This window comes from Hemitrygon akajei, chromosome 12 (assembly GCF_048418815.1).
Source record: "Hemitrygon akajei chromosome 12, sHemAka1.3, whole genome shotgun sequence".
Taxonomy (NCBI): Eukaryota; Metazoa; Chordata; class Chondrichthyes; order Myliobatiformes; family Dasyatidae; genus Hemitrygon; species Hemitrygon akajei.
The window spans coordinates 76,277,679-76,301,721 of NC_133135.1; the positions used below are offsets into that span (position 1 = coordinate 76,277,679).

General features: G+C 43.8%; 1 protein-coding gene across 8 annotated transcripts in view; it reads right to left on the bottom strand.

Moving 5' to 3' along the window:
• Positions 1 to 24,043, bottom strand: part of nos1apa (nitric oxide synthase 1 (neuronal) adaptor protein a) — a 461,766-nt gene that overhangs the window by 46,304 nt on the left and 391,419 nt on the right. For all 8 annotated transcript variants that reach the window (XM_073063531.1, XM_073063530.1, XM_073063529.1 and 5 more), the window contains one exon: positions 10,375 to 10,539. In XM_073063531.1, the coding sequence (XP_072919632.1) occupies positions 10,375 to 10,539 (165 nt within the window). The remainder of the gene's footprint in view (positions 1 to 10,374; positions 10,540 to 24,043) is intronic.

The window sequence follows — 24,043 nt, forward strand, 5'->3', positions numbered from 1 at the left end:
TGCGCTGCACTGCTCGGTCGACCACCGGGGGTGGTCCCAGGTGCGAGGACGTGGAGGGCGGAGGAAAGTGACGAGGAGTCGAATGGTTCGATGGTTGAGCTCCAACGATGTGCACTAAACTGACTGAACTTTGCTAAGTTGGTGCCTTTTACTTTATTTTCTTTTCCTTCATATATACTGTATTGCATAGTACTCTTTTAGTTTTAGTAAAATCTTTAAAGTGTATTCCATAATGGTATTTGGTGTGAGTTTGACATTGTGTGTGCGCGCAGCATAAACTTGATTCTCACAGCACCTGCACGTACGGGAGGTGGGGTTGGTGAGTGGCTGGATCTCCTTTTCCCCTAGACATATACCAGCCTTTTGGGTAAGTGTTACACAGCCATCCAGTGATAATCAGTCTCACTTCATTTAAGTAACAGCCTTTTACACCCACTCTTCTTGCCAAAGTAGACAGCCTCACACTTAACCTCTATCTACCATAATTTTGCCCACTCTCTTAACTTGTTTAATTCCCTTTGCAAACTTTTTATGTCTAGTTTACAACTTATTACCATCTGTCTAGGTATCGGCAGCAAATTTGTATGCAATGTCACTATTGCAATGTACTGCTGCCGCGAAACAACTAATTTCACAATGTACAGCGAGTCAGTGATATTAAACCCAATTCTGATTGTCTTCCCAACGTTTCTCCATTTCTCTTGGAATGCATGCAATGTTGGAGTGGGGTGCTACACTCTCAGGTTATACAGACAATGGAAGTGTGCAAAAGGTCCTTTGCACATAATTAATAAAGTTGATTGTGAAGGCAAAGGAGCAAAAGTGAAATCAATCAAAATTAACCAAGATCCATTGGGACTATTTGCAATGCTGTTCCATGGATCTCTGCAAAGTAAGAATCTATCTACTTGAATCATAGCAAAGGTAAAGTCAGCAGTATTGCAGGGCTATATCGCTATAGGAATTAGAAATCTCACCAATGTGTACTGCATGATTTATGTCAGATCATCAGCATGCTGAAGACTGCAAAAATGAGCGGTTTTTAATTCACTTTGAGATTGCTCATAAGGCCAGCATCTATTGCTCATCCCTAACTGCTCTTGAGAAGGTGAGCCCTGTTCTTGAAATGTAGCAGTCCTTCTGGTAAAATAACTCTTATAGAACTGTTGGATTTCTAGTTTATGGATTTTGATGCAATGACATTGCAGGACTAGAACATGTGTTTAAGTTGAGTTGGTGTACATCTTGGAAGGGAATCTGCAGGAGGTGGTATCCTAGTTGTTCATTTTGATGATAGAAGTCACGGATTTGTAAGGTGCTGGCTAGCACCCTGGGGGATAAACCACAATGCATTTGGCATTGCATTGAGAAACTATAATAGTTCAACTGGAAACCGGTAATGTTTGTAAGTATTCAGTTCATTACTGCGTGGAAAAAGGAAAAATCTACACTTTTATTCCTCAGGTGGTGATGGACACTATGTGATCGGGAAACTATCAAACTCCTGTCCATGGAAACATCTAGGGACGTCCAGCTGCCTATCACCCTTTCTCTCTGAGTTCCCCCCTTCACTTGCCACTATGTGAACTCTCATCTCACTCACCACCTCTTGTTCAGTTAGCTTCTCATTTTCTAACCCTCTCCTTGGTCACCTGCCCCTCTCAGCTCCCTGCTCTCCGTTTCCCTCAGTCTGCACCCTTCAGTCTACCAGAATTTCTTGCATCCTTCTTTGCTTCAGAGAGAGCAACACAAGCTCTGCAGGCTACCGTACATGAACTTTTCCATCCCCAGAACCATTTTAGAAAATCCCTGCTATATTTCTTCTAAATGAAACATTTAAAAGAGTGATGAGATAATGAAGGTGGTGGTGTAAATATATGTGTATGTATACATATATGGATGTGAATGCACGTGTAAATATATGTGTGTGCTTAAAAATGCACATTGGTGCATATATATTTATATGTATGTGTCATGTGTGTACATAGAGCACATGTGCTTGTGTACATGTGCACAGATGTGCTGTCTCTAAGAGAGACTAAACGCAAGTCATACAAGTTTGTGCAGAGCCGAGTTTTCAGTCATCTTGGGTCACTGGACTGAGTGCTCAATATGTCAAGCATGCTGGTTTGCAACAGTCACCCTACATTAACAGAAATCATACCCAAGTAACACCCACTACTCTGAACCAAGCGACTGCCTGAGAAGAAGAGTACAGAGCTCCTAAGTGTGATTGATGCCCTTGGTGACACTAGTAGGGCATATTCTGGATACAGAAAATTTTAATTTCACCAGCAACCAATCTTCAGACCTGAACGTGGATTGTAGATTGAATTTAAAATGCAGCCCTGAACAATAGTATCCCTGGAGCTGATTTCAAAGCAGACAATTCCGATTATCATTCATTGTGGGTGTCTGGTGTGTGTGTGAAGAAGGAGGTGTATGAAAACTATATATAATTCAAAGGAAGCACTGAAGATATATTGGAACTATAGAATTGTCCTACTACACGCACAACACGCTGGACAAACTCAGCAGGCCGGGCAGCATCCATGGAAACGAGCAGTCAACGTTTCAGGCCGAGACCCTTTGTCAGGACTGGAGAGAGAGGGGGCAGGGGCCCCATAAAGAAGGTGGAGGAGGGTGGGAAGGAGAAGGCTGGTAGGTGCCAGGTGAAAAACCAGTAAGGGAAAGATCAAGGGGTGCGGAGGGGAAGCAGGGAGGGGATAGAAAGGAAAGGTAAAGAAGGAATGTAAGGAGAAAGCGCTATGGGTAGTAGAAGGAGGCAAAACCATGAGGGAGGTGATAGGCAGCTGGAGGAGGAGGCAGAGTGGAACTGGGACGGGGAAGGGAGGGGGAGGGAATTAGCAGAAGTTAGAGAATTCAGTGTTCATGCCAAGGGGCTGGAGACTACCCAGACGGTATATGAGGTGTTGCTCCTCCAACCTGAGTTTGGCCTCATCATGGCAGTAGAGGAGGCCATGTATGGACATATCCAAATGGGAATGTGAAGTAGAGTTGAAGTGGGTGGCAACCGGGAGATCCTGTCTGTTGTGGTGGACGAAGCGGAGGTGCTCGACAAAGCAGTCCCCCAATCTGCGTCGGGTCTCGCCGATGTAGAGGAGGCTGCACCGGGAGCACCGGATGCAATAGATTATCCCAACAGACTCACAAGTGAAGTGTTGCCTCACCTGGAAGGACTGTTTAGGGCCCTGAATGGTGGTAAGAGAGGAGGTGTAGGGACAGGTGTAGCACCTACGCTTGCAGGGATAAGTGCCAGGTGGGAGATCTGTGGGGAGCGACGTGTGGACCAGGGAGTCGCAGAGGGAACGATCCCTGCTGAAAGCGGAGAGGGGTAGAGAGGGAAAGATGTGCTTAGTGGTGGGGTCCTGTTGAAGGTGGCGGAAGTTGCGGAGGATAACGTGCTGGATCCGGAGGCTGGTGTGGTGGTAGGTGAGGACAAGGGGGACACAGTCCCTGTTGTGGTGACAGGAGGATGGGGTGAGGGCCGAAGTGCGGGAAATGGAGGAGGTGCGGGTGAGGGCATCATTGATGACAGCAGAAGGGAAACCACGAACCTTAAAGAAAGAGGACATTTGAGAAGTCAAGGAACAGAAAGCCTCATCCTGGGAGCAGATGCACTGGAGATGGAGGAACTGGGAATAGGGAATAGCATTTTTGCATTTGGCAGGATGGGAAGAGGTATAAACAAGGTAGTTATGAGAGTCAGTGGGTTTAAAGAAGATGGACAGTCTGTCTCCAGAGATGGAGACCAAGAGATCAAGAAAGGGGAGAGAACTGTCCGAAATGGACCAAGTGAATTTGAGGGCTGGGTGGAAGTTAGAGGCAAAGTTGATTAAATTGATGAGCTCAGCATGGGTGCAGGAAGCAGCACCAATGTAGTTGTCAATGTAGCGAAGGAAAAGTTGGGGAGCAGTACCAGTATAGGAGCATAGACTGTTCCACATAACCAATGAAGAGACAGGCATAGCTGGGGTCCATGTGAGTGCCCATAGCTACACTTTCTGAAGAAAGTGGGAAGAGCCAAAAGAGAAGTTATTAAGTATGAGTACCAGTTCTGCCAACTGGAGGAGTGTGGTGGTGGTGGGGAACAGGTGAGGTCTGTTGTCCAGAAATTAGCAGAGGGCTTTGAGGCCTTCTTGATGGGGAATGGAAATGTATAAGGATTGGACATTCATAGTGAAAATGAAGCGGTTAGGACTGGGGAACTGGAAGTTATTGAAGAGGTGGAGGGCATGGGATGCATACCGGATGTAGGTGGGGAGGGACTGAACTATGGGTGACAAAATGGCGTCCAGGTAGGCAGACACAAGTTCAGTGGGGCAGCAGCAGGCCGAAACTACAGGTCTACCGGGACAGTCAGGCTTATGGATCTTGGGGAGGAGTTAAAACCGAGCAGTGCGGGGTGTGGGAATTATGAGTTTTTTGGCTGAGGATGGAAGGTCTCCGGAGTTGATAAGGGTGGTGATGGTACGGGAGACAATGGTTTGATGTTTTTTGGTGGGGTCCTGTTCCCGGGTAAGTATGAGGAGGTGTCAGAAAGCTGCCGTTTGGCCTCAGTGAGGTAGAGGTCCTCACTGTTACCTTTGATCTTTAGCATATAAAATGTCATGTAATATTGGGTTGGGAGACCTTTCTCCAAGAGTGTCTCAAGATGACGCCTGATGGTGGATTTTGTTGAATAAAACACTTCTATACTCACTAGCTTCAATGTCTCTCTGGTGACTTCGTTCACGTCACAACAGACACCATCACTGGATGGAGTGCTTCCAGCCGTTGATTGGTGGACATCACGGCAGATGCGTGGTCTGGACTCACACCAGCTGCCCATTGAGATAATGCCCAGACCTCAAGGTAAAAAGGCCAGTTTTACTGGCGAATATAAACTGAGCTGGCCTAAAGTTCTAGAAGTACCACAGCAGCAAGCTGAACATAAAGAATGCCCAAAAGCTCAATTGTGCTTCAAAAAACAGATACAATGTCAGTATTTACAACTCCTGTGCCACACAAGCATATATTTCACAGAATAAATAGTAAAAGATTGGCAATACATTTTAAAAGCAATCCAATTTACAGGTTTCAACAAAAGCAGAGTATACATTAAAATATTTTATAGCCCGAGGAACTCCCCAGAGTGTTTCTCAGTGAAGCGTTGATGTATAATGACTGCCGCGATATAAGAAACACAGCTACCATTTGCACGCAGAGAGATCCCAAACATGCACTGAGTTAGTTTTGACAATCAGTTTTTATCAGGCCCTATTTGCACATATAAAAGAGCCCAACAATCTGCTTTTAACGGTGTTAGTTAGGGATAAGTATGTTGTGGCAAGGTCATGGGATAGAATTCAACCGTCCTCCTTGAAAACAGTGCCACGGGTGCTTTATAAGTACCTGGGATGGGAGACAGAGTTAACAGCTAATCTGAAAGACAACATCCCTGACAGAGCTGCATTCCCACAGCACTGGATCCAAATGCCATCCGTCGGAACGGAAAAAAATAAATCTGACAACTTGCATCCAATTCCAGTCACGTTATTGTAGACATGCAGATATCACATTAAATCATATTTTAAATGATATAAGGAAAAATCATTGTGTCAAAATGTATTGAAAGATATAAATTAATGAATATTCAGTGTGTTTTCCAGGTTTTTACAGTTGAACACCTGGTGGAGGGTAAAAATATTGAGGCAAAAGAAGGAACGTCAAGACAGTAGAGATGTCATGAGAAGTGAGAGAATCAGCTCAAAGTACCGAAAAGAAAAATTCAGGAATCTCCAAAAGCCTAGCTCAATCAAGTACTATGGACATTAATGTCTGTAGCACATCTAGGAGGTGCCAGGACTAAAAGGTCACAGGGGTGACATTTTTCCAACTAAAAGAGAAGCACCTCTTTCCTTGCATAGTTCCAGGTCGGGGTTAAATTAGCATTTCTGCCTCGTTTACAATGGAATAAATTTATTATCATTCAACCATGTATATGTATACCACCAAAGGAAACAGCGTTCCTCCAGGCCAGTGTGCACAACACGGTACACATAACTCACGAACAACATGTAAGGTTATACTACCACAACTAACTTAACAAATAATAAGGAGCATTTATGACACAAGTTAAACAATGAACAGTGATCAGTGCTGGCACTTCATATGTGATGAGACCTGGGAGGTGGCAGGGAGTTCAGTAACCTCACAGCCTGGGGGAAGAAGCTGTTTCCCATCCTAACAGTTCTTGTGCTAATGCTACAGTACCTCCTGCCTGATGGTAGGGGGTCAAAGAGATTATTGGATGGATGTGAGGAATTGTTGACAATGCTAAAGGCCCTGCATACGCAGTGATCCTGATAAATATTTATTTATTGAGATACAGCGCGGAATTTACCCTTCTGGCCCTTTGAGCTGCGCTGCCCAGCAATCCCCCAATTTAATCCTCGCCTAAATCACAACCCTTTGTAAGGACATGAGGTCAGCTGCTTTATAATTCCTGTACAAGATGGTGATGCAGCTGGTCAGGACACTTTCAATAATGCTCTTGTAAAAATTGGTTAAAATTGTGGGGTTGGGGCTCTTGGCTCCATTGCCTCAGGAGATGGAAACACTGCTTTGCTTTCTGAACCAAAGAGGTGGTGTTGAGGGACCAGGTCGATTGCCCATTATGTGCCCTCACCCCAGGAATTTGATGCTCTTAACTCTCTCCATGGATAAGGTGTTTTTGTGCAGCGAGGAGTGGTCCTCAAACATCTCCTTGGTCTTGTCCATGCTGAGACACAAGTTGTTGCGCCCGCAGCATTCTACCAGTTGCTTCACCTCCTCTCTTGACGTCATTGGTGATGAGGCCAACCACTGTTGTGACATCATCAAACTTGAAGATTCGGTTTGAACTGGCTCTAGTACTGCAGTCATGCATCAGCAGTGTGAACAGCTGTGGGCTGAGCACAGAGCCCTGGGAAGTGCTGGTGCTTGGCATAATAGAGCTGGAGATGTTGCTATCAACATTGACTGTTTGTGGTCTTTCTGTTAAGATGTCCAAGAGCCTGCTGTAGGGAAGCATTGAGATCCAATGAGGGCAGTTTACCCACCAGCTTCTAAGGGATGATCATATTAAACACTGAGCTGAAGTCAATAAAAGGCATCCTGCCACATGAGGCACCATTTTACAGGTGAGACACGATGCAGTGGAGTGCAGAGGCTGTGGCATCATTAATGAACCGTTTTGAGTGATAAGTTAACTGCAACAGATCCAGTTTAGCAGGAAAATGGCGTTTATTGCAATCCATAACCAGTTTCTCAAAGCACTTCATTATTGTTGACCTCAGTGCCACTGGACAGTAGTTGAGGCAGGTTACTGCCACCCTCTTGGGCACCAGGATGATGGTGGCTGCCATGAAGCCTATGGGGACAGTGGACTGTTCCAGAGAGATGGTGAAGATGTCTGTTAAAACCTCAGTTAACTGGGCTGCACAGTCTCCCAGGCGCTGCAGCTTGCCGTGGTTGACTTTGGCTAGGGTCTTCCTTATATCTGCTGCCGCCGGACAGAGTGCCTGCTCCTCGTGGGGGTGGGGGGGCTGACCTTTCTCGCAGGTGTATCGTTCCGTGCATCAAATTGTGCATGAAAGACATTCAGCCCAGGAAGGAAGGAGGCATCACTGTCATTGACACACAGACTGGACTTGTAGTCTGTTACAGTCTGAAGGCCCTGTCGAATGTGCCTTGTGTTTGTAGTGCCACAGAAATGGCTGTATATTCTATATGAATAATTTCATTTTGCCTCCCTGATGGCAGTATCCCAATCTCTCAGCTGTGCCCGGACCTTTGCTGTCAGCCATAGCTTCTGATTTGTCCTCAATGCAATTCTCTATGTGGCCAGTCACAGATTGAGATTAATGTGATAGTTACAGGTAGCTACCTCCCTGAACACATTCCAGTTTATGTTTTCAAAACAGTACAGCATTGCTGAGATTGCCCTATCTGGCCAAGTCTTTATCCCCCTTTGAACTGGTTTGACTCATTTAATCGGTGGTCAGTATGCTGGAATTAGCATAACGGATAAGTGGTCAGAATATCCAAGGTAGAGGAAGGAGCAGCTTTGTATACACCATGGATATTGGTATAAGCCAGGTCTAATGTCTTCTCACCTCTGGTACCAAAGTCAATATGCTGATGGAATTTAGGCAGGACTGTTTTTAAGTTAGCACGGATGAAGTTGTCACCCGTCGTGGTGTGTGGTTCAGAGGTCACCGGAGGCACTGTAGAGCTTCGAGCATTGCTTCCCCAACATTAGATTAGCACGGGGGGAGGGGGTCACAGGGAATGTACACAGCAACAATCACAATGGCCGTGAACCCTCTCGGTAAATAGAAAGGCCTATATTTCACTGTTAAAAACTCACCCAGAGCCAACGGTAGGTCATCATGACTGAAGCGTTCACACACCAGTTCTTATTAACATAGATGCACAAACATCCTCCGTGTATCTTTCCAGAGGTTGCAGGGTTGAGATCAGGGGTTCCTGTGGACCAATACCACTAAACAAAGAGTCCACGGACCCGGGCTCCAGCTGAATGGCCGCTTCGGGGATGGTATCCTGGAGCTGCGTTTCCGTCATATAACACGGTTTCATTTAGTAAATAAGGGTGTACTATGCACAAGCATGATCTATTGGCACTGAGCAAAATTAACTCTTCTGAGTCACAATGTACAAAAGGAAGTTAAGAATACTTTATGAGTCTGGAGTAAGCATTTAATGATCGTTTCCCAAGGGTCACTTCCAGGGCTTTGGTGTTTAATGATAATTAGATTGGTGGAATAGGTGAAGTTTACTGCAGGTGCAAAGTATTTCCGGAGGAAGACTGGGAAAACTCTATATTATGAAAGGCAATATCATACAAATGGGTGCAGGAACAGAGAGAATTGGGTTAATTAATCTTTGAAGATGGCACGATAGGCTAAAAAAAGTTATTAAAAAATGCTTCCTGGCCTTTAAAATGGATACCCAGAAGGGGGGGGGGGGGGAAAGCATAGTGTCATACAGCACGGAAATAGGCCCTTCACTCACCAAGTCCATACCGACATTAAGCACCCATTTAACCCGCACTAATTTCCCATTATTCTCTCTCTCTTCTCAGCAACTCCCCCGGGATTCCACGACTACGCACATGCACACACACAATTACAGTGGCTAATTGACCTACCAAGCCACATGTGGCTGGGAAAACAGGAACACTTGAAGGAAGCACGGTCACAGGGAGAAGGTGCAGACTTCACCCAGCCAGCACCAGAGGTCACGGTTGAAACTGGGAAGCAGCAGCCCTACCAGCTGTGCCAGTCTGCCGCCTGACTATTTGACACTTAATTTTGTCACGTCGCCACAGGAAGAATGTGATGATGAAGACAGGGTGGAGGAAGAGTTTAATAGAACAGATCTGGTAAGGAGACTTCAATTGCGTGGATTGGCAGCAAGAGCTGAAATTGCTCTTAAAGCTGAGAAGGTTTTAAACCACCAAATGCTGAGAGCCAACGAATAAAGAGAAACAACTTCTATTAGGGGAAGTGTCAAGAACTGCAGATTTAAAATGATTGGTTAAGAAACCAGGCGTGACACAAGGAAAGCCTCTCTCACCACGCGTACAGGCACTATCCGGGTTTCACTGCTTGGAAGATTCAATTGCCACATCCGAAAAGGAACTGTATGTAATTATGTCCAAGTGAATGGGGCCCACCAATTGCCATCACCATGCTTGTCCAAGGATAGGATTTATATAAGTACATGTCTGGCATGCTGGGTTTTTCATTTAAAATCTAACGTGGAGCACATTATTTTTGAACAGTAGGGGATTAAACATCTTGGCTGATGGATGCCTGCACAAGTGAAAGTAGGATTATTAATTAACAGCCTTCTCAGGGATGGCTTACATCCCTATCTTTCACATTACACTCTGGTAACAATGTAAGAAGAAAGCATTGTGAGAATTTGCGGCTTACTGCTGTTTGGCCCCCCGTACTTCTCTCAGCAGAAACTTTACATTTCCAGTCCTAGCATACAGAATTGCAGTCATCTGATCTGAGGTGCTATCAAGCCATGCAGTAGTTCCCTGCAACGCTGCAAAGTGACAATGGAAATTCAGTCTCTAATATCCATCCCCCTTTCTAATCAAAGCACGCAGATCACAGCACAGAAAGGGGCCTTTACACCCTTCAAACCAATGCCACTATTTCCCCTCTTTGAGCAAGTGAGCCTCAGTGTCATCTAGCGCTCGCATATTCCCTCCCCTTCAAATGACCATCAAGTTACTGCAGTAGATGGATCGATCTGGCAGCTCCTTGTGTGCAGCCACAGAACTCTCCTGCTTACCTGGGCCACGGCGACCTGGGTCTGCTGCTGCTGCTGTTGTAATTGCTGCTGGAGAAGCTGGATCTGGTGGTGAACCGAGAGCGGGGCGCCTGAGGGCAGCTGGCCAGCTGAAGGCAGCAGCATCTTTGGGGAGGCGGTCAGGATGCTTGGGCTGTCATCTCGGAGCTGCAAGAGAGGGGGAGATGGGTGAAGATCATTACTAAAGCAGGGAGAAGGATCTGTTCCTTTCCCTCATACATTTCCCAAATTAGAGAACCTTAACTCAGTTGAGCCACAAACCATATGATGGAAGAACTCAATGGGTCTAGCAGTAGATGCTATCTCATTGGCCCTTCATTCAACCCTGGAACATCTGGACAGCAAAGGTGCATACATCACGATGCTCTTTATTGAGTACAGTTCAGCATTTAATACCATTATCCACTCAAAACTAATCAGTAAGCTCCAAGACCTGGGCCTCAATACCTCCTTGTGGAACCAGATCCTCGATTTCTTCTTTAGTGGACCTCAGTCAGTTTGGATTGGCAAACACATCTCCTCCATGATCTCCATCAGCACAGGTGCACCACAGGAATGTGTGCTTAGCCCCCTGCTCAACTCACTTGACATCTATGACTGTGTGGCTAAACACAGCTCCAATACCATATTCAAGTTTGCTGATGTTGTGGACCATATCAGAGGTGTTGCCAAATCAGCATACAGCCTCTCACTCAATGTCTGCAAAAACAAGGAACTGATTATAGACTTCAGGAAAGGGAAACCAGAGGTCCATGAGCCACTCTTCATTGGAGGAGCAGAAGTAGAGAGGGTTAGCAACTTTAAATTCCTGGGTGTTACTACTTCAGAGGCCTGTCCTGGACCCTGCATGTGAATATAATTGGAAAGAAAGCCTGGCAGCGCCTTTACTTCCTTAGGAGTCTGCAGAGATTTGGCATGACATCAAAAACTTTGACAAACCTCGATAGATGTGCATTAGAGAGTGTATTGACTGGCTGCATCCATCATGGCCTGGTATGGAAACACCAATGCCTTTGAATGGAAAATCCTACAAAAGGTAGTGGATTCTGCCCAGATCACAGGTAAAAGGACCTCCCAATCATTGAACAAGTCCACATGAAACGCTGTCACAGGAAAGCAGCATCCATCATCAGAGATCCTCACCACCCGGGCCATGCTCTTTTCTCGCTGCTTCCATCAGGTAGAAGGTACAAGAGCCTCAGGACTTGCACCACCAGGTTCAGGAACAGTTACTACCCCTCAACCATCAGGGTCTCAAACCAAAGAAGATAACTACACTGAACTGCCCATTCATTGAGATCTTCCCACAACCACTTTAAGGACTTTTTATCTTATTTCATGTTCTTGTTATTTATTACTATTTATTTATATTTACATTTTCAGTTTGTTGTTGTCTGGTTAATCTTTCATTTCTCCTGTTACAGTTACTATTCCATAGATTTGCCGAGTATGCCCAAAGAAAAATGAATCTCAGGATTGTATGTGGTGACATATATGTATTCTGATAATTAAAGTTACTTTGAACCGTTGGGGGAAAGGGAAGAGTTCAAGATCAAGTTTTATTCTCATTATACAGTAAATAAACAAAACAGCATTGTTCCGGGGCCAAGATGCAAAACACATTACCAACAGCACATAGCACTCTGCATATATGGTTACGATTTCAGAAAAACATATTGTCACAAAGAAAAAATATTCTTCTTCTTCTAAATCTTTTTATTAATTTTCAAATACATAGGCATAGTAACAATAGTAATACAGAGAGATTGGGAATACAGAGTTGGTAAACAGTATATACGAGTATAAGCTATAGATAACACAGAAAAAAATTTAGTCCTAGTCTCTGAGTGGCATGATTGTAGAATTGATGATAAGTTGTCCTTGTCCAGCTTGTTCTTCCACTGAGCGAACACTGGAGGCAAGCACTGATGGGACAGGCTAGCCCCAACTCAAATACGGATTCCAGCACGTCCTGCAGGGGTACTTCACACAACTTTGGCTTCTCCTCTCCCCGTCAGCTGCAACAGGCGACTCCATGGCCTCGGCCTAGTCCTCGCCAAAACCGTGAGGCAAGGCAGCTCCCCCGCTGTTGATATTGACAATGAAACAGTGAACCAGACTTGCCGAATTCCACGTGACCAATGTCCAACAGGGCCTTGCAATCACAATAAAAATGTCCAAGATAATCTCTCACACTGCACACTGTTCCACAGTACACGATAAGTCCAGGTGAATACACAACAAAGATTGGCAATGAGTCCAGCTTCATCACTATCAAGCAATTCACTGATGGTATAGTCCTGCAGTGGTCGATGTTCTTAACATTAAGCAGACTTGCAACCATACAAGATGAATGAAACCACCTTTATCTGACCCGGATGCCAGCACGCCACCATTTTATCAGGAGGAATTGCTGATGTTTCAGGTCAAAACACTGCAATAGTCTTGACAGGGATAGAATAATGGAAGAGTTCCGTCTGTATCCCTGCCTAGAGAATAGACACTACCATAAAGAAAACCTTCACTTGATCGCAGATCACAAAGCAATGTTGTTAATTAGGTTAACGAGTTAAACCAAAAGCCTAATTGTCCTGTGCATCCCCCACAAATAATTGCCACATATGTTTGTAATCCAAAATCAAACAAAACACTCAGTAGGTTGGGCAGCATCTGTGGAGAAAGAAACAATGAGAGTTTATGTTTTAAGTTGAACACCCTTCATCAGAACTAAGGAATGTGTGTTTCTCCCAAAATATTCCTCATCTGTAGTTTTTATTTCTCTCTCTCTCCCTCTCTCGTTCTGTACCTCCCTAAATGTCCCCATTGACTACAGGACCTTCGAAACTTATTCCCATCTCAATCCTGCCCTCGCCTGTCACCCATCCATTTCTCACATTCACTGCAACTTAAAACTGACTCATTTCTCAAATCTAATGAAAGGCCTTCATTATCTCTCTTTAAATAGATGCTTCCTTAATTGCTGAGGGCTTCCAATGCTTTCAGTTGTGTCCCTTGAAATCTTGTCCTTGGATCACAGGATTGCCCAACACAGAAACTAGCTTCTCGGCCTACCATGTTTATGCTAGCCATCTAATACCTATCTACATTATTCTCGTTTTCTTGAATTTGGCCCATAGTCTTCCACGTTTTAATTTCAACTGCAAGTACAGTTATTATCAAAGAATGTAGAAATTATACAACCTTGAGATTTGCTTGCTCACAAGTAGCCAGAAAGCAAGAGATCTGAAATAACCCATTTTAAAGGGAAAAAAGAATACAAGTAAAAATAAAACACCAACACTCGATGGGCAAGAGAAAGAAAGCAAAACAAAAAAATACAAGTCACGCAAGAAATTTAAGTGAACAACAACATTCTCGACCAAAAATGAATCCTCAGATCCGAACCCCGGGGCAGCCCAGAGTAGGCCCAAAGCCTCTCTTATCAGTTTATCATATTAGCGGGCATGGAGCACAGCAGCCGGGACAGTCTTCACAGCCTCAGCGCCATGGAGATAACCATCGCAGACAGCGAGCAAAATCAGCTCTGTCTTTTCAGTCTATTTGGGCTGGCATTTAAATTGACCCAATAACGGAACAATAAGCGGCCCCACGCCCAGGAGAGAGGAGTGAAGATCGTGCAGAGTGAGTGAAATCGGCTCTTGCCTCTGATCTGGGCTGGCGTTTAAATTGAATAAACAATGTATTGTGCCTTGCTCTAGGACCTATCCACCACTGGTTAAAGTGTTAAGTGTTATTACAGAAGGTTTCTTTACATTCCACTCTTCCATACATTTTATGGTGTTCTTCCAAGGTATCACAAACACGAAGACACAGTTTTAAGGTATGGTGCAGGAAGTATAAAGGAGATCTGAAGGATAGGTTTGCTTACGCTGAGAATTGCTGATATCTGGAATAGGCTGCCAGAGGATCTGATGGAGTCAGACACAATTAATACCTGTGAGCTGCAAACAAGCCGACAGTAAAACCTGGGACTTAGTGCAGGGTTTCAACCCAAAAATCATCGACAATTCCTTTCCGCTCACAGATGCTGCTTTGACCCGCTGAGTTCTTCCAGATTTCAGCACCTCAGTCTCCTGTGTCTCCACTGCACTACTGCATTTCAAAATCATTTACAAACAGTCAGTAGTCGAGGCACCGAAGAATGCAGGCCTGACATATGGGATTCCTATAGGTGGATATGGATCCGGTGCCACAACTCTACGAACATGTTCCTTTTTCCGTCTGTCTTGCTTCAAAGCAGTAAAGGTGGGGAAAGCATCTCAGTGGCATCACAATATAGAGATCATCACCATGGCCTTGGTTCCCCTCAGCACCTACAGAAACAGCTTAATCCACCCTGGCTGCTGGTTACTGTATTGACTTCTTCCGGCCTACGTGGGGAGTCAGAGAGCATTGGGCTCCAAGGTTATTTGAACACCAGAATTAATTAATTGTTGTTTAATGAGAATCGTTTATCATTTAGAGTTCCTTGTGTTTTTCTTGAGCGATTTGCTCTTTGTAGAGTGGTCTCCTGGTGCTTTCTGTGTAAACTTGTTAAGTTTATTTTGAATGCTTGGGGATTACTTGGATTATTTAAGTGGGTGCCTGATTAGCACTAATTGTGGGGTCCTAGTTTTGAGAATGTTATGTCTTGGGGTGTCGCTTGGCCGAGCCACCTTTCTGCTGTTGGGATTCTTATGAATAAACATTGGTCACTGTCTCTATATTGGAGCCTGTTTTTCCTCTGCACATGGTTTCCAACATTGCCAGCGCACATCGTGACAAGTTACGAATCAAGTTGTGTCTGAGGCTCCAGGTACTACACCCTATGGTGTGGGATTTATACACGTTCCTTTGCCTGCTATACAAATGCAGATACGTGGGGAAGAGTGGGCAGTGTGCAGGTCACAGTGCAGTAAGGGCCAGTGATCTACTCATCGAGTTCAGGACTCGTGGGTGTAGCTCTAAAGGACTTCGGCTTAAGGTTAGAGAGCAGGGGCTGGCGGGGAGGACTTACTGAGTGGTTTCTATGAAACTTCGAGAATCAGGACAAACAGAATCATGAGTTGGCAGTCTTTGTGGGTTACTGCAGAAGGTGGAAGAGTTTACTGAAGAGAACAGGTAAGACGCAAAGAGCTCAGACCCAGTCAGGGAGCCCCCGCATTAATTCTTAAGTCTGCAGAGCCTTGAAACCCCAGGTGTTCACCCATATGACAGTCAACCTTGGAGTAATATGGGTTCATTTCCACGACCTTTTCTTGAAGGAGTACTGCAGAGGGAGCACTGTCGGCAGATTTGTCTGATCCTGGCCATCAACATCTCAGAGGATCTATCCAGAACCCAACACATTGATACAATCATGGCATAGGCACACCAGCAGCTATTCTTCATGAGGATTTTGAGGAGATTTGGTATGTCACCTAAAACTCTATCAAATCTCTACAGATGTACGATGGAAAGCACTCTGACTAGTTGTATCACTATCTGGTATGGCGGCTCCAATGCGCAGGGTTGAGAGGTTTCAGAGATTTATAGACTCAGCCTCCAGCATGGACACAATCCTCCCTACCAGGGAAGAAGGCAGCATCCATCATTAAAGACTCTCACCATCCAGGACATGCACTCCTTTCATTACTACCACCAGGGAGCCTGAAGACCCATATTTAATGTTCTAGGAACAGCATCTTCCCTTCTAAAATTAAATTTCTGAATGGTCAACAAACCCATGAACATTACCTCACTCTTTCTCTTTCATGCAATTTATTTATTGTAACCTATAGTAATATTTTATGTCTTCCACTGTACTGCTGCCACAAGATAACAAATTACATGGCATAAACCTTATTCTGATTCTGACCCAGAAACGTTGCCCTTAGCAAAGTGTGAATCATGAAAAGGACTACCTTGGTAAAATTTGAAATGGAAACTATTATAATCCACTCCAGGAATGAGAGCACAAAACTGAAATAAAAGAGGTAAGCAACTGAATTTCTCTACCAATGTCTTTCACATTTACTATTCACCATCCAGTCTGTTGGACAGCTGGGATTCATTGTAAAATCAGAACACAGAGCTACTCTAAAGATGCAAGTTGCTTAGTATAACGAAAAACACACTTAGTGTCATTTTATGATCAGTAACAAACAATGTATGGTTTCCTCCACAGATATTTGAACATCTGAATTCATTCTTCCATTGGTACAATTAAAAAAAGAGCAGATAGCTTTGCATCAAAATTTGCAAATATTACACAAAACTAGTCCAGTATTCAATGAGATGCCATTTCTAATATTTGATTCACTGAACATCAACTGTCAATTTAAGTCCAAAGAGGCCTAATTTCACTGTTAACCTGAAGAGTCGCAGGGAGTTTATCTCCAATAAAATCAGGTAAAACACCTATTACTTGGATGAATTGACTTTGTGCTTCTGATTTATGTCTGGGTACAGCTAATGACAATTCCAATGGGTGATTATTTAATGAGCTTGCACTGCGTGCTGCTGTTTTCCCATTTAAGTTCAGAACACAGCCAAGGAATATTATTCCAAACGTATAGAGTACTGATTCTCTATTATACTGCAAAATGAAATTTTCAGACTTCAACATATTGTTTTCCTACATTGTTTTTACATTGTGTCTTGCTTGTAAACTCAGACAGAATATCAAATAAATTTTGGATTGACTTTGTATTTAAATGGTCTTCTCAAAGTCCGATAGAAACCATTTTATCTAAGGAAAAGAACATAGGTTTAGCCCAAGACCAGAACTAACCAGGTTTCATTTTTGTCCTTTAATAGTTTGGAGCTGCGCTTTCTGTTTCCCAGGTTTAAATTCCTGCTTTCCATTGTTTAGGCCAAACTGTACATTTTATGTACTAACTGCAATCTCCCTTTCCAGCTCTACAGATGTTCCATTTACACATCCCATGGATTCAACTAATTACTTTGTTGCAGGAATTAACTTTCCATCAATCTATAATCCTTTCCAGAAACACCAATTCATCTTTGTGAGTTCATATCACCCAATTAGAAAGCATTAAAAACTTTCAGAAGTACAGGATTGTGCTATTAGCTTAATAATCAATGCTCCACCAACAAGTACACAGTACTGCATAAAATAAAAATTACTACATTAGATAAATACCATCATTTCAAGGCTTAATTTTTATATAATGACATCATGTGCTTTTCTGTCAAGTATACAGCCTTTTAATGGAATTGTTCTATTCTTCATATCAAAGAAGTCAGTGATTGCTTTGCACACTCGAACAAACGGGGTGAAGAAAAATCTCTCCGTGGTACAGTGCGTACCTAATTCCACAACCTAAGATTCTCCCATGAATTCCGAGCAAGCCATTCTGATTCACAACCCGGTTAAGTGCTCAGAACGTGTGAAAGTACAACACAATATGGGATAAACCCCCAGACACAATTAACAATGAGCAAAATGACTTCTGAATATGAAAGCTGGATAAACACAGCCCCATGATGGTAGGGTATTAACCACAGATTCAATTCGCTAATCGACCACAGTACGCAAGGTCTAAACAAATCATGTTCAGAATATCTTAAACAAAATAGCACTAGAAGTAAACAATTATTGCAATATGCAGACAACCTTTATTCCAAATTTGCTGAATTAATTAATTTGCTCAGCAGCAGTGGTGGGATTTGATCCTGACTTTATGGGTCACTCATCTAGTTCTACAGATTATTGGACCTGTAATGTATACCAGCCTCCTGATTTAGAAGCTGGCAAACACAAGCTGCGGGCTCTCTGCATCAGAGCAAAGGGATCAACAAACTGAGCGACTGAGTACCTTGAATATACTAAATCACAGAAACAGATTATTGGGCACATATAGGGAAAAATTTTAGGATCTGCTCAATGTCTGCTTGAAGAATTGCAACACTTCCCTGACTTTTAGGATTCTTTCTGGCCCAAGCATACTTCAAAATGGGAGAAGGAGCATTTAGGTATCAAAGAGCTTGTCCATTCATTGTGAGCATCCATAAGCAGCAGAAATGTGTACCTCCTCACAAACTACTCACCCATCCCCCCCCCCCCCCCAAGAGCCACCATCCGTGGAAGAATCTATACTTCCAACATTGGTTTTGGCAGCCACCTCAGAACCTGCAAACCCATATTGCAAAGAACCAAGTGATTTGCCTAGGAAGAAGATTTAGGAATAAGATAAGACCTCTTATCAAACTGAGTACTATAATGTGGTGCATCACTGGGATCATCAACTAGACTCCAGCACATTGGCTGCCTGTGCTGGGATCCACTGCAATAACGACTGAACATCTCCCTCTTTCTACAAAACTTCACCATTTCTTGAAATTATACAAAACTTTCTGAATCAGATTATCTAAATCTCCTGCACGACAATTCCAAATCCAGTGAAACTTGGAGAACTGTAGCGAAACTATTAAGATGTCACAAGCAAGTACCCGGTGACCAAAAAGCCACAGAAGCTTCCTGGTTTTGATCTTCCATGTAGGCCAATGGCATCTCTATACCGTCTCTGCAAAACGTGTAGTAGATAGATTTATAAAAAGGGAAGTTAAGTTTGATGTACAAGTTGAGATGAAAGTCGTATTCAGTGTGAGTTTGTCATCAGGAACAGATAACTAAACACATAATGAATGATTCACTGCCCGATGCACAAATCTAATGGAAGCTTGCAGCAATGCAACCTGCCAATCAGCCATTCAAATAAATGCAACAGGAAGCCCTTCCTTTACATTTCCTCTTCCTCCAAGTCCACAAAACAGGTTCAAAATTCAAACCATACCACTGCTCTGCTTTGAACGAGGGGAACAATTGTAACATACTGAAGTTGGCTGATATTGCAATGCAAGGTCGGAGTGTGAATTGTGAGGAGAATGCACAGAAGAGGCTTCAAGGGGATATGAACAGCGTAAGTGAATGAGCAAGGATTTGACAGGTGGAATAGAATGTGGCATAATGTATAGTTATCACTTTGAAGGGAAAACAAGACATTGCTTTTAATAATGAGCATTTGAAAGATGTTCAAAGGGGCCTGGGTGCCCTTATGCAAAAATCACTGTAGGTTCAGTAAATAATTTGGGCAGCCAATGGTATGTTAACCTATACTGCCAGAGGATTTCAGTACAAGATTAGCGATATGCTACTGAAATTATAAAAAGCCCCGGTGAGACTTCACCTGGAATATTGTATACAGGTCTGATTTCTGTACTTAAGAAAGGATGTTGGTGCCAAGAAAGCACCAACACCACTTCTTGATTTCCTCAGAAAGTATAGAAACCGAGCAGATGTCTGATAACTCTTACCAATTTTTACAGATGGACCATAGAAAATATCCTGCTTGGATGTGAATGCTCTGCCCATGACCACAAGCAATTACGGAGAGTGATGCACACAGCCCAGTTCATCACACAAATCAGTCTCCCCTTCATCAGCTCCATCTACACTTCCCTGCTGCCTTGGAAAAACAGTTAACATAATTAAGACTTCTACTCCCAAGGTCATTATCTCTTCTCCCATCTCCTGTCAGACAGCAGATAAAAACAAACTTGGAAGTATGTACCACCAGACTGAAAGATAGCTTCTACCTGTACCTGTTATAGCTTCTTCACTGTTATCAGTCTAGAACTCTCTCTCTCTCTACTGCCCATTTGATGCGGCAGTAAATACAGGTCCCTCCATCTCTGTTGGTATTCAGGGCTTCCTCCACCATGTCAGTAGCTCAGTTTTCATTACTGTCAGTCACGCAAGTTCCAGGTGGAGACGAAGGAATACCGTTGAACTCAGATATAGGATTCTTCATTGCTGTTTCCATACAATCTTGTTTTATCAGTCAGGGTTGTTAGCCCTGAGCTGAACCCTTGAACCTGGAGCACCAAAGGACCACTCTCAGTCTGGCCTCTATCGTTTGACCTGCTTGACATGGGTGACCCTACCAAGAGCTAAACCTTCAAGCTCTGACTCCAGTCCAGATAGCTCCCTGGATCATTGAGGCACAAAGTTGTGGTCCTCTTGGAGAATTACTCTTGAACGGACCTCTTATATTCTAAGAATAATCTCTTGATCTCCCAATCTACCTTGTTGTGGCTCGTGTACGTTATTTGTTTACCGGCGCAATGTATGGGATTTTCCATTTTGACAGAGATGACACAAGATAAGATATAAACGTACTTCCTAATGTTAAAAGGATCAAGGATATTGTAGAGAGTAAAGAAACGGGCTCTGAAGCACAGGATCAGCCTTGAGCATGGGCTGTTAAATGGCAGAACAGGCTTGGAAAGGCTGAATGGCCACCTCTGCTCCTTTTACCCATGATTCTCGGTCTCTGAGCACAGAGATATTTCTTACATCTGGTCAGATTTGAGTGTGAGTGAAAATGTTAGAGAGTGAGGGACGTGCCTAAGTCCCTGCCCACCATCAAGCACAAATTTACAAAAAGGAAAGAGAAACAGACAAAATCAGAGGGGGATTTCAAGAACGTGGGCACTGTTGCATGGCAAAACCGGAAAAGGAGGAAGAATATGGGAAAATGCAGAAACAGGCAGCAAATCTATCCAGCTGCAAAAGCCATGAGTGAGAAAAAAAACAAGGTTCATTGTTCTTGCGGGGCAGACGTTCCCGAGCAAAATGAGAGAATTTACAGGAGAATGCACACACAGCGAAAGTAGTGAGAAACAATAAGCATGACAGGGCCCAATGACTGAGGTATAAATCACACAGCCATATTGTTCTGATTAAATTCCACAGCTGAGCACAGTGGCCAGTGAATTGAGACTCTATAAATATCATTCCCAGCTGCAGCTTAATTAACTGATAGGTGTTATATTACAGGACAGTCTCCAGTCACTAAAACCACAGCAGCCTTCTTAAAGCAAAGCCCTTTCTTTATAACCCATGAGTAGGTTGAGTACAAGCCGAAAATGGGGTAGTCGGCAGTGTGAGGGCGCGAGAAGGGTGTTCATTCAGTCAAGGCAAGGACAGTAAAACTTACAATCAAAATGGCGCCTACGTACAATGCTCCCACAGTCGACATTTTCTGGATACAGCATAAATCATATATTTCACTTTCATGCCCTTTACGTTTGTGTTTCATCTTGAATGTGATTCTGGAACCATTGGCGCCTGTGATTTGTAATTTGGATATCATTTGGATGCTTGAGCAACTCTGCAGTAATTGAGAGGATTCTGGGAGACAGAGGCAGTGAGCAAACCTTGGGACAAAAAGACTGTGGGATGGGACATGTCAATTGTGCCAATTAAAGCATCCATTCTTCAACGATTAAAGGATGAGGAAGATTGAAATATTGAGGCAAAAACGGGAGGTGAGCACCAGCTGCCTGCCTTTTGATCACTGGTGGGATCGCTCTGCTATGGATAGGAGAGACTGCCTTTTGATCACTGGTGGGATCACTCTGCTATGGAGAGGGGAGACTGCCTTTTGATCACTGGTGGGATCTCTCTGCTATGGAGAGGGGGGACTGCCTTTTGATCACTGGTGGGATCGCTCTGCTATGGAGAGGGGAGACTGCCTTTTGATCGCTGGTGGGATCGCTCTGCTATGGAGAGGGGAGACTTCCTTTTGATCACTGGTGGGATCGCTCTGCTATGGAGAGGGGAGACTGCCTTTTGATCGCTGGTGGGATCGCTCTGCTATGGAGAGGGGAGACTGCCTTTTGATCGCTGGTGGGATCGCTCTGCTATGGAGAGGGGAGACTTCCTTTTGATCACTGGTGGGATCGCTCTGCTATGGAGAGGGGAGACTGCCTTTTGATCGCTGGTGGGATCGCTCTGCTATGGAGAGGGGAGACTTCCTTTTGATCACTGGTGGGATCGCTCTGCTATGGAGAGGGGAGACTGCCTTTTGATCACTGGTGGGATCGCTCTGCTATGGAGAGGGGAGACTGCCTTTTGATCGCTGGTGGGATCACTCTGCTATGGAGAGGGGAGACTGCCTTTTGATCGCTGGTGGGATCGCTCTGCTACTGCAGAGGGGAGATCCTGCCGCTGCAGCAAAGAGAATGTTACCCAGGTTTTCTGCGTTTTGGATATGGACTTGGATTATGGACTCTTTTTAGTCTTATAGATTTTTATTTCTGTGTTTTTTGCCTGAACTTTCTCATTTCTTTTTGTGTGCAGGGAGGGGAGATTTGCTGCAATTCTTTTCTTTCTTGGTGTTGTGGCAATCTGGAGGAGAAGAATTTCAGTATTGTATACCTTGATAATAAATGAAGCTTTGAATCTTTGTGCTCAGTCAGTCAGCAGGGTGGAACACTGCATCAGCCTCAGCTCTTCCAACAGTAATGCTACCATCACACCGTCATTACAAATACTCAGCAGGGCTGAGGGCCAGAGGATTTACCCCAACAGTATTGATGCTGGGACACTGATCACAGAACCACGGGGAACGCTGCTAACTAAAAGGCATCTCACTTTATTGAATAATTGAGACAGCCACAGCACAGTACATTACATGTCTTCCACCTTCTGTTCGGACAGCCATCTTTTCTAACAGCTCAAACTAACAATGTGTGATAAGGCTCCTGCTACGATGCTGTGCGGATTCAGGTGGAGATTGTTCTCAAGTTCACATCTATGAACTGTATCTACAGACTAGAAATTCAATTGCATAAAACTGCAACTGAAAATTGATTTTTTCCAAGTCTGAATCAGAGGAACTACTATATCTAGGTCAGTCAGCTTCACTCCATGACTTTAGTGGGTATTTCAGTTCGGAACTCACTGTGCCAAGCATTGGGCATCGTACTCCAAACTAGCCTGCTTTTGTGATGAATCCATTCATGTCAACATGACCAACCACTACAGCTTGTGACTGGTTAAAACTAGTTTTCCAAACCCTTCAGCTAGTGATTACATTTCAAGACATCAGATAAGCTGATCATTAACACGATAATTTTGACATCAGGATTTAATTGAGAGCTTCTCAGTTGAAGCTCCATCACCTGGGTTAGGGTTCAGCCCCTGAATTTTTTCCTAGTATAAATGATTGGTTGTGAGACACAATTCGTTTGATCCAATACTGCATGAAGATCTCTCAGATCTTCTCAGCTGGCAGAGTTTGAGCTGTGTAGTTGTACCTGGGAAGTATAACTTAAGTTGGGGGAATGAAGCAGGAGTTTATCCTCCATTGACTATTCCTGCTCATTCTATACTATTGTAGAAAATATTGAAACCATTCCTGTGCCAGAGTATGTTCCCACGGGAACCAACGAGCTTCCTTCCACAAAGTCTACTTGTATTTATAGTGAAGGTGCAGGAAAATCCTTTGCAGTTACTGCAACAATAAAGTAGGTTATCCAAAACGTCTCTATATAATTCTGTTCTGATGGCTTTACATGGGGTCTTACAGGGCTTTTCCCTTAACAGAACTAACAGTGGGAAATATTTCCTGCCAAAGCTGGCCTGTGTAAAATAACTGCATATTAATAAATCAGTTCTGTGCTGTTTAAAACTGAGATTTTGTTCTTTGAACCCAGCCAGAAAGAGACTACTTCTTATGTGCTGCTTTTTATTTCTCCTATTGTTCATTCCTATCCAGGGTCCATCTGAATTTATTCATTGCGAAGTGAAAATTACTTGGAATGCCCAAGTACTGCTATTCACACTTTTAATTAGCTCAGA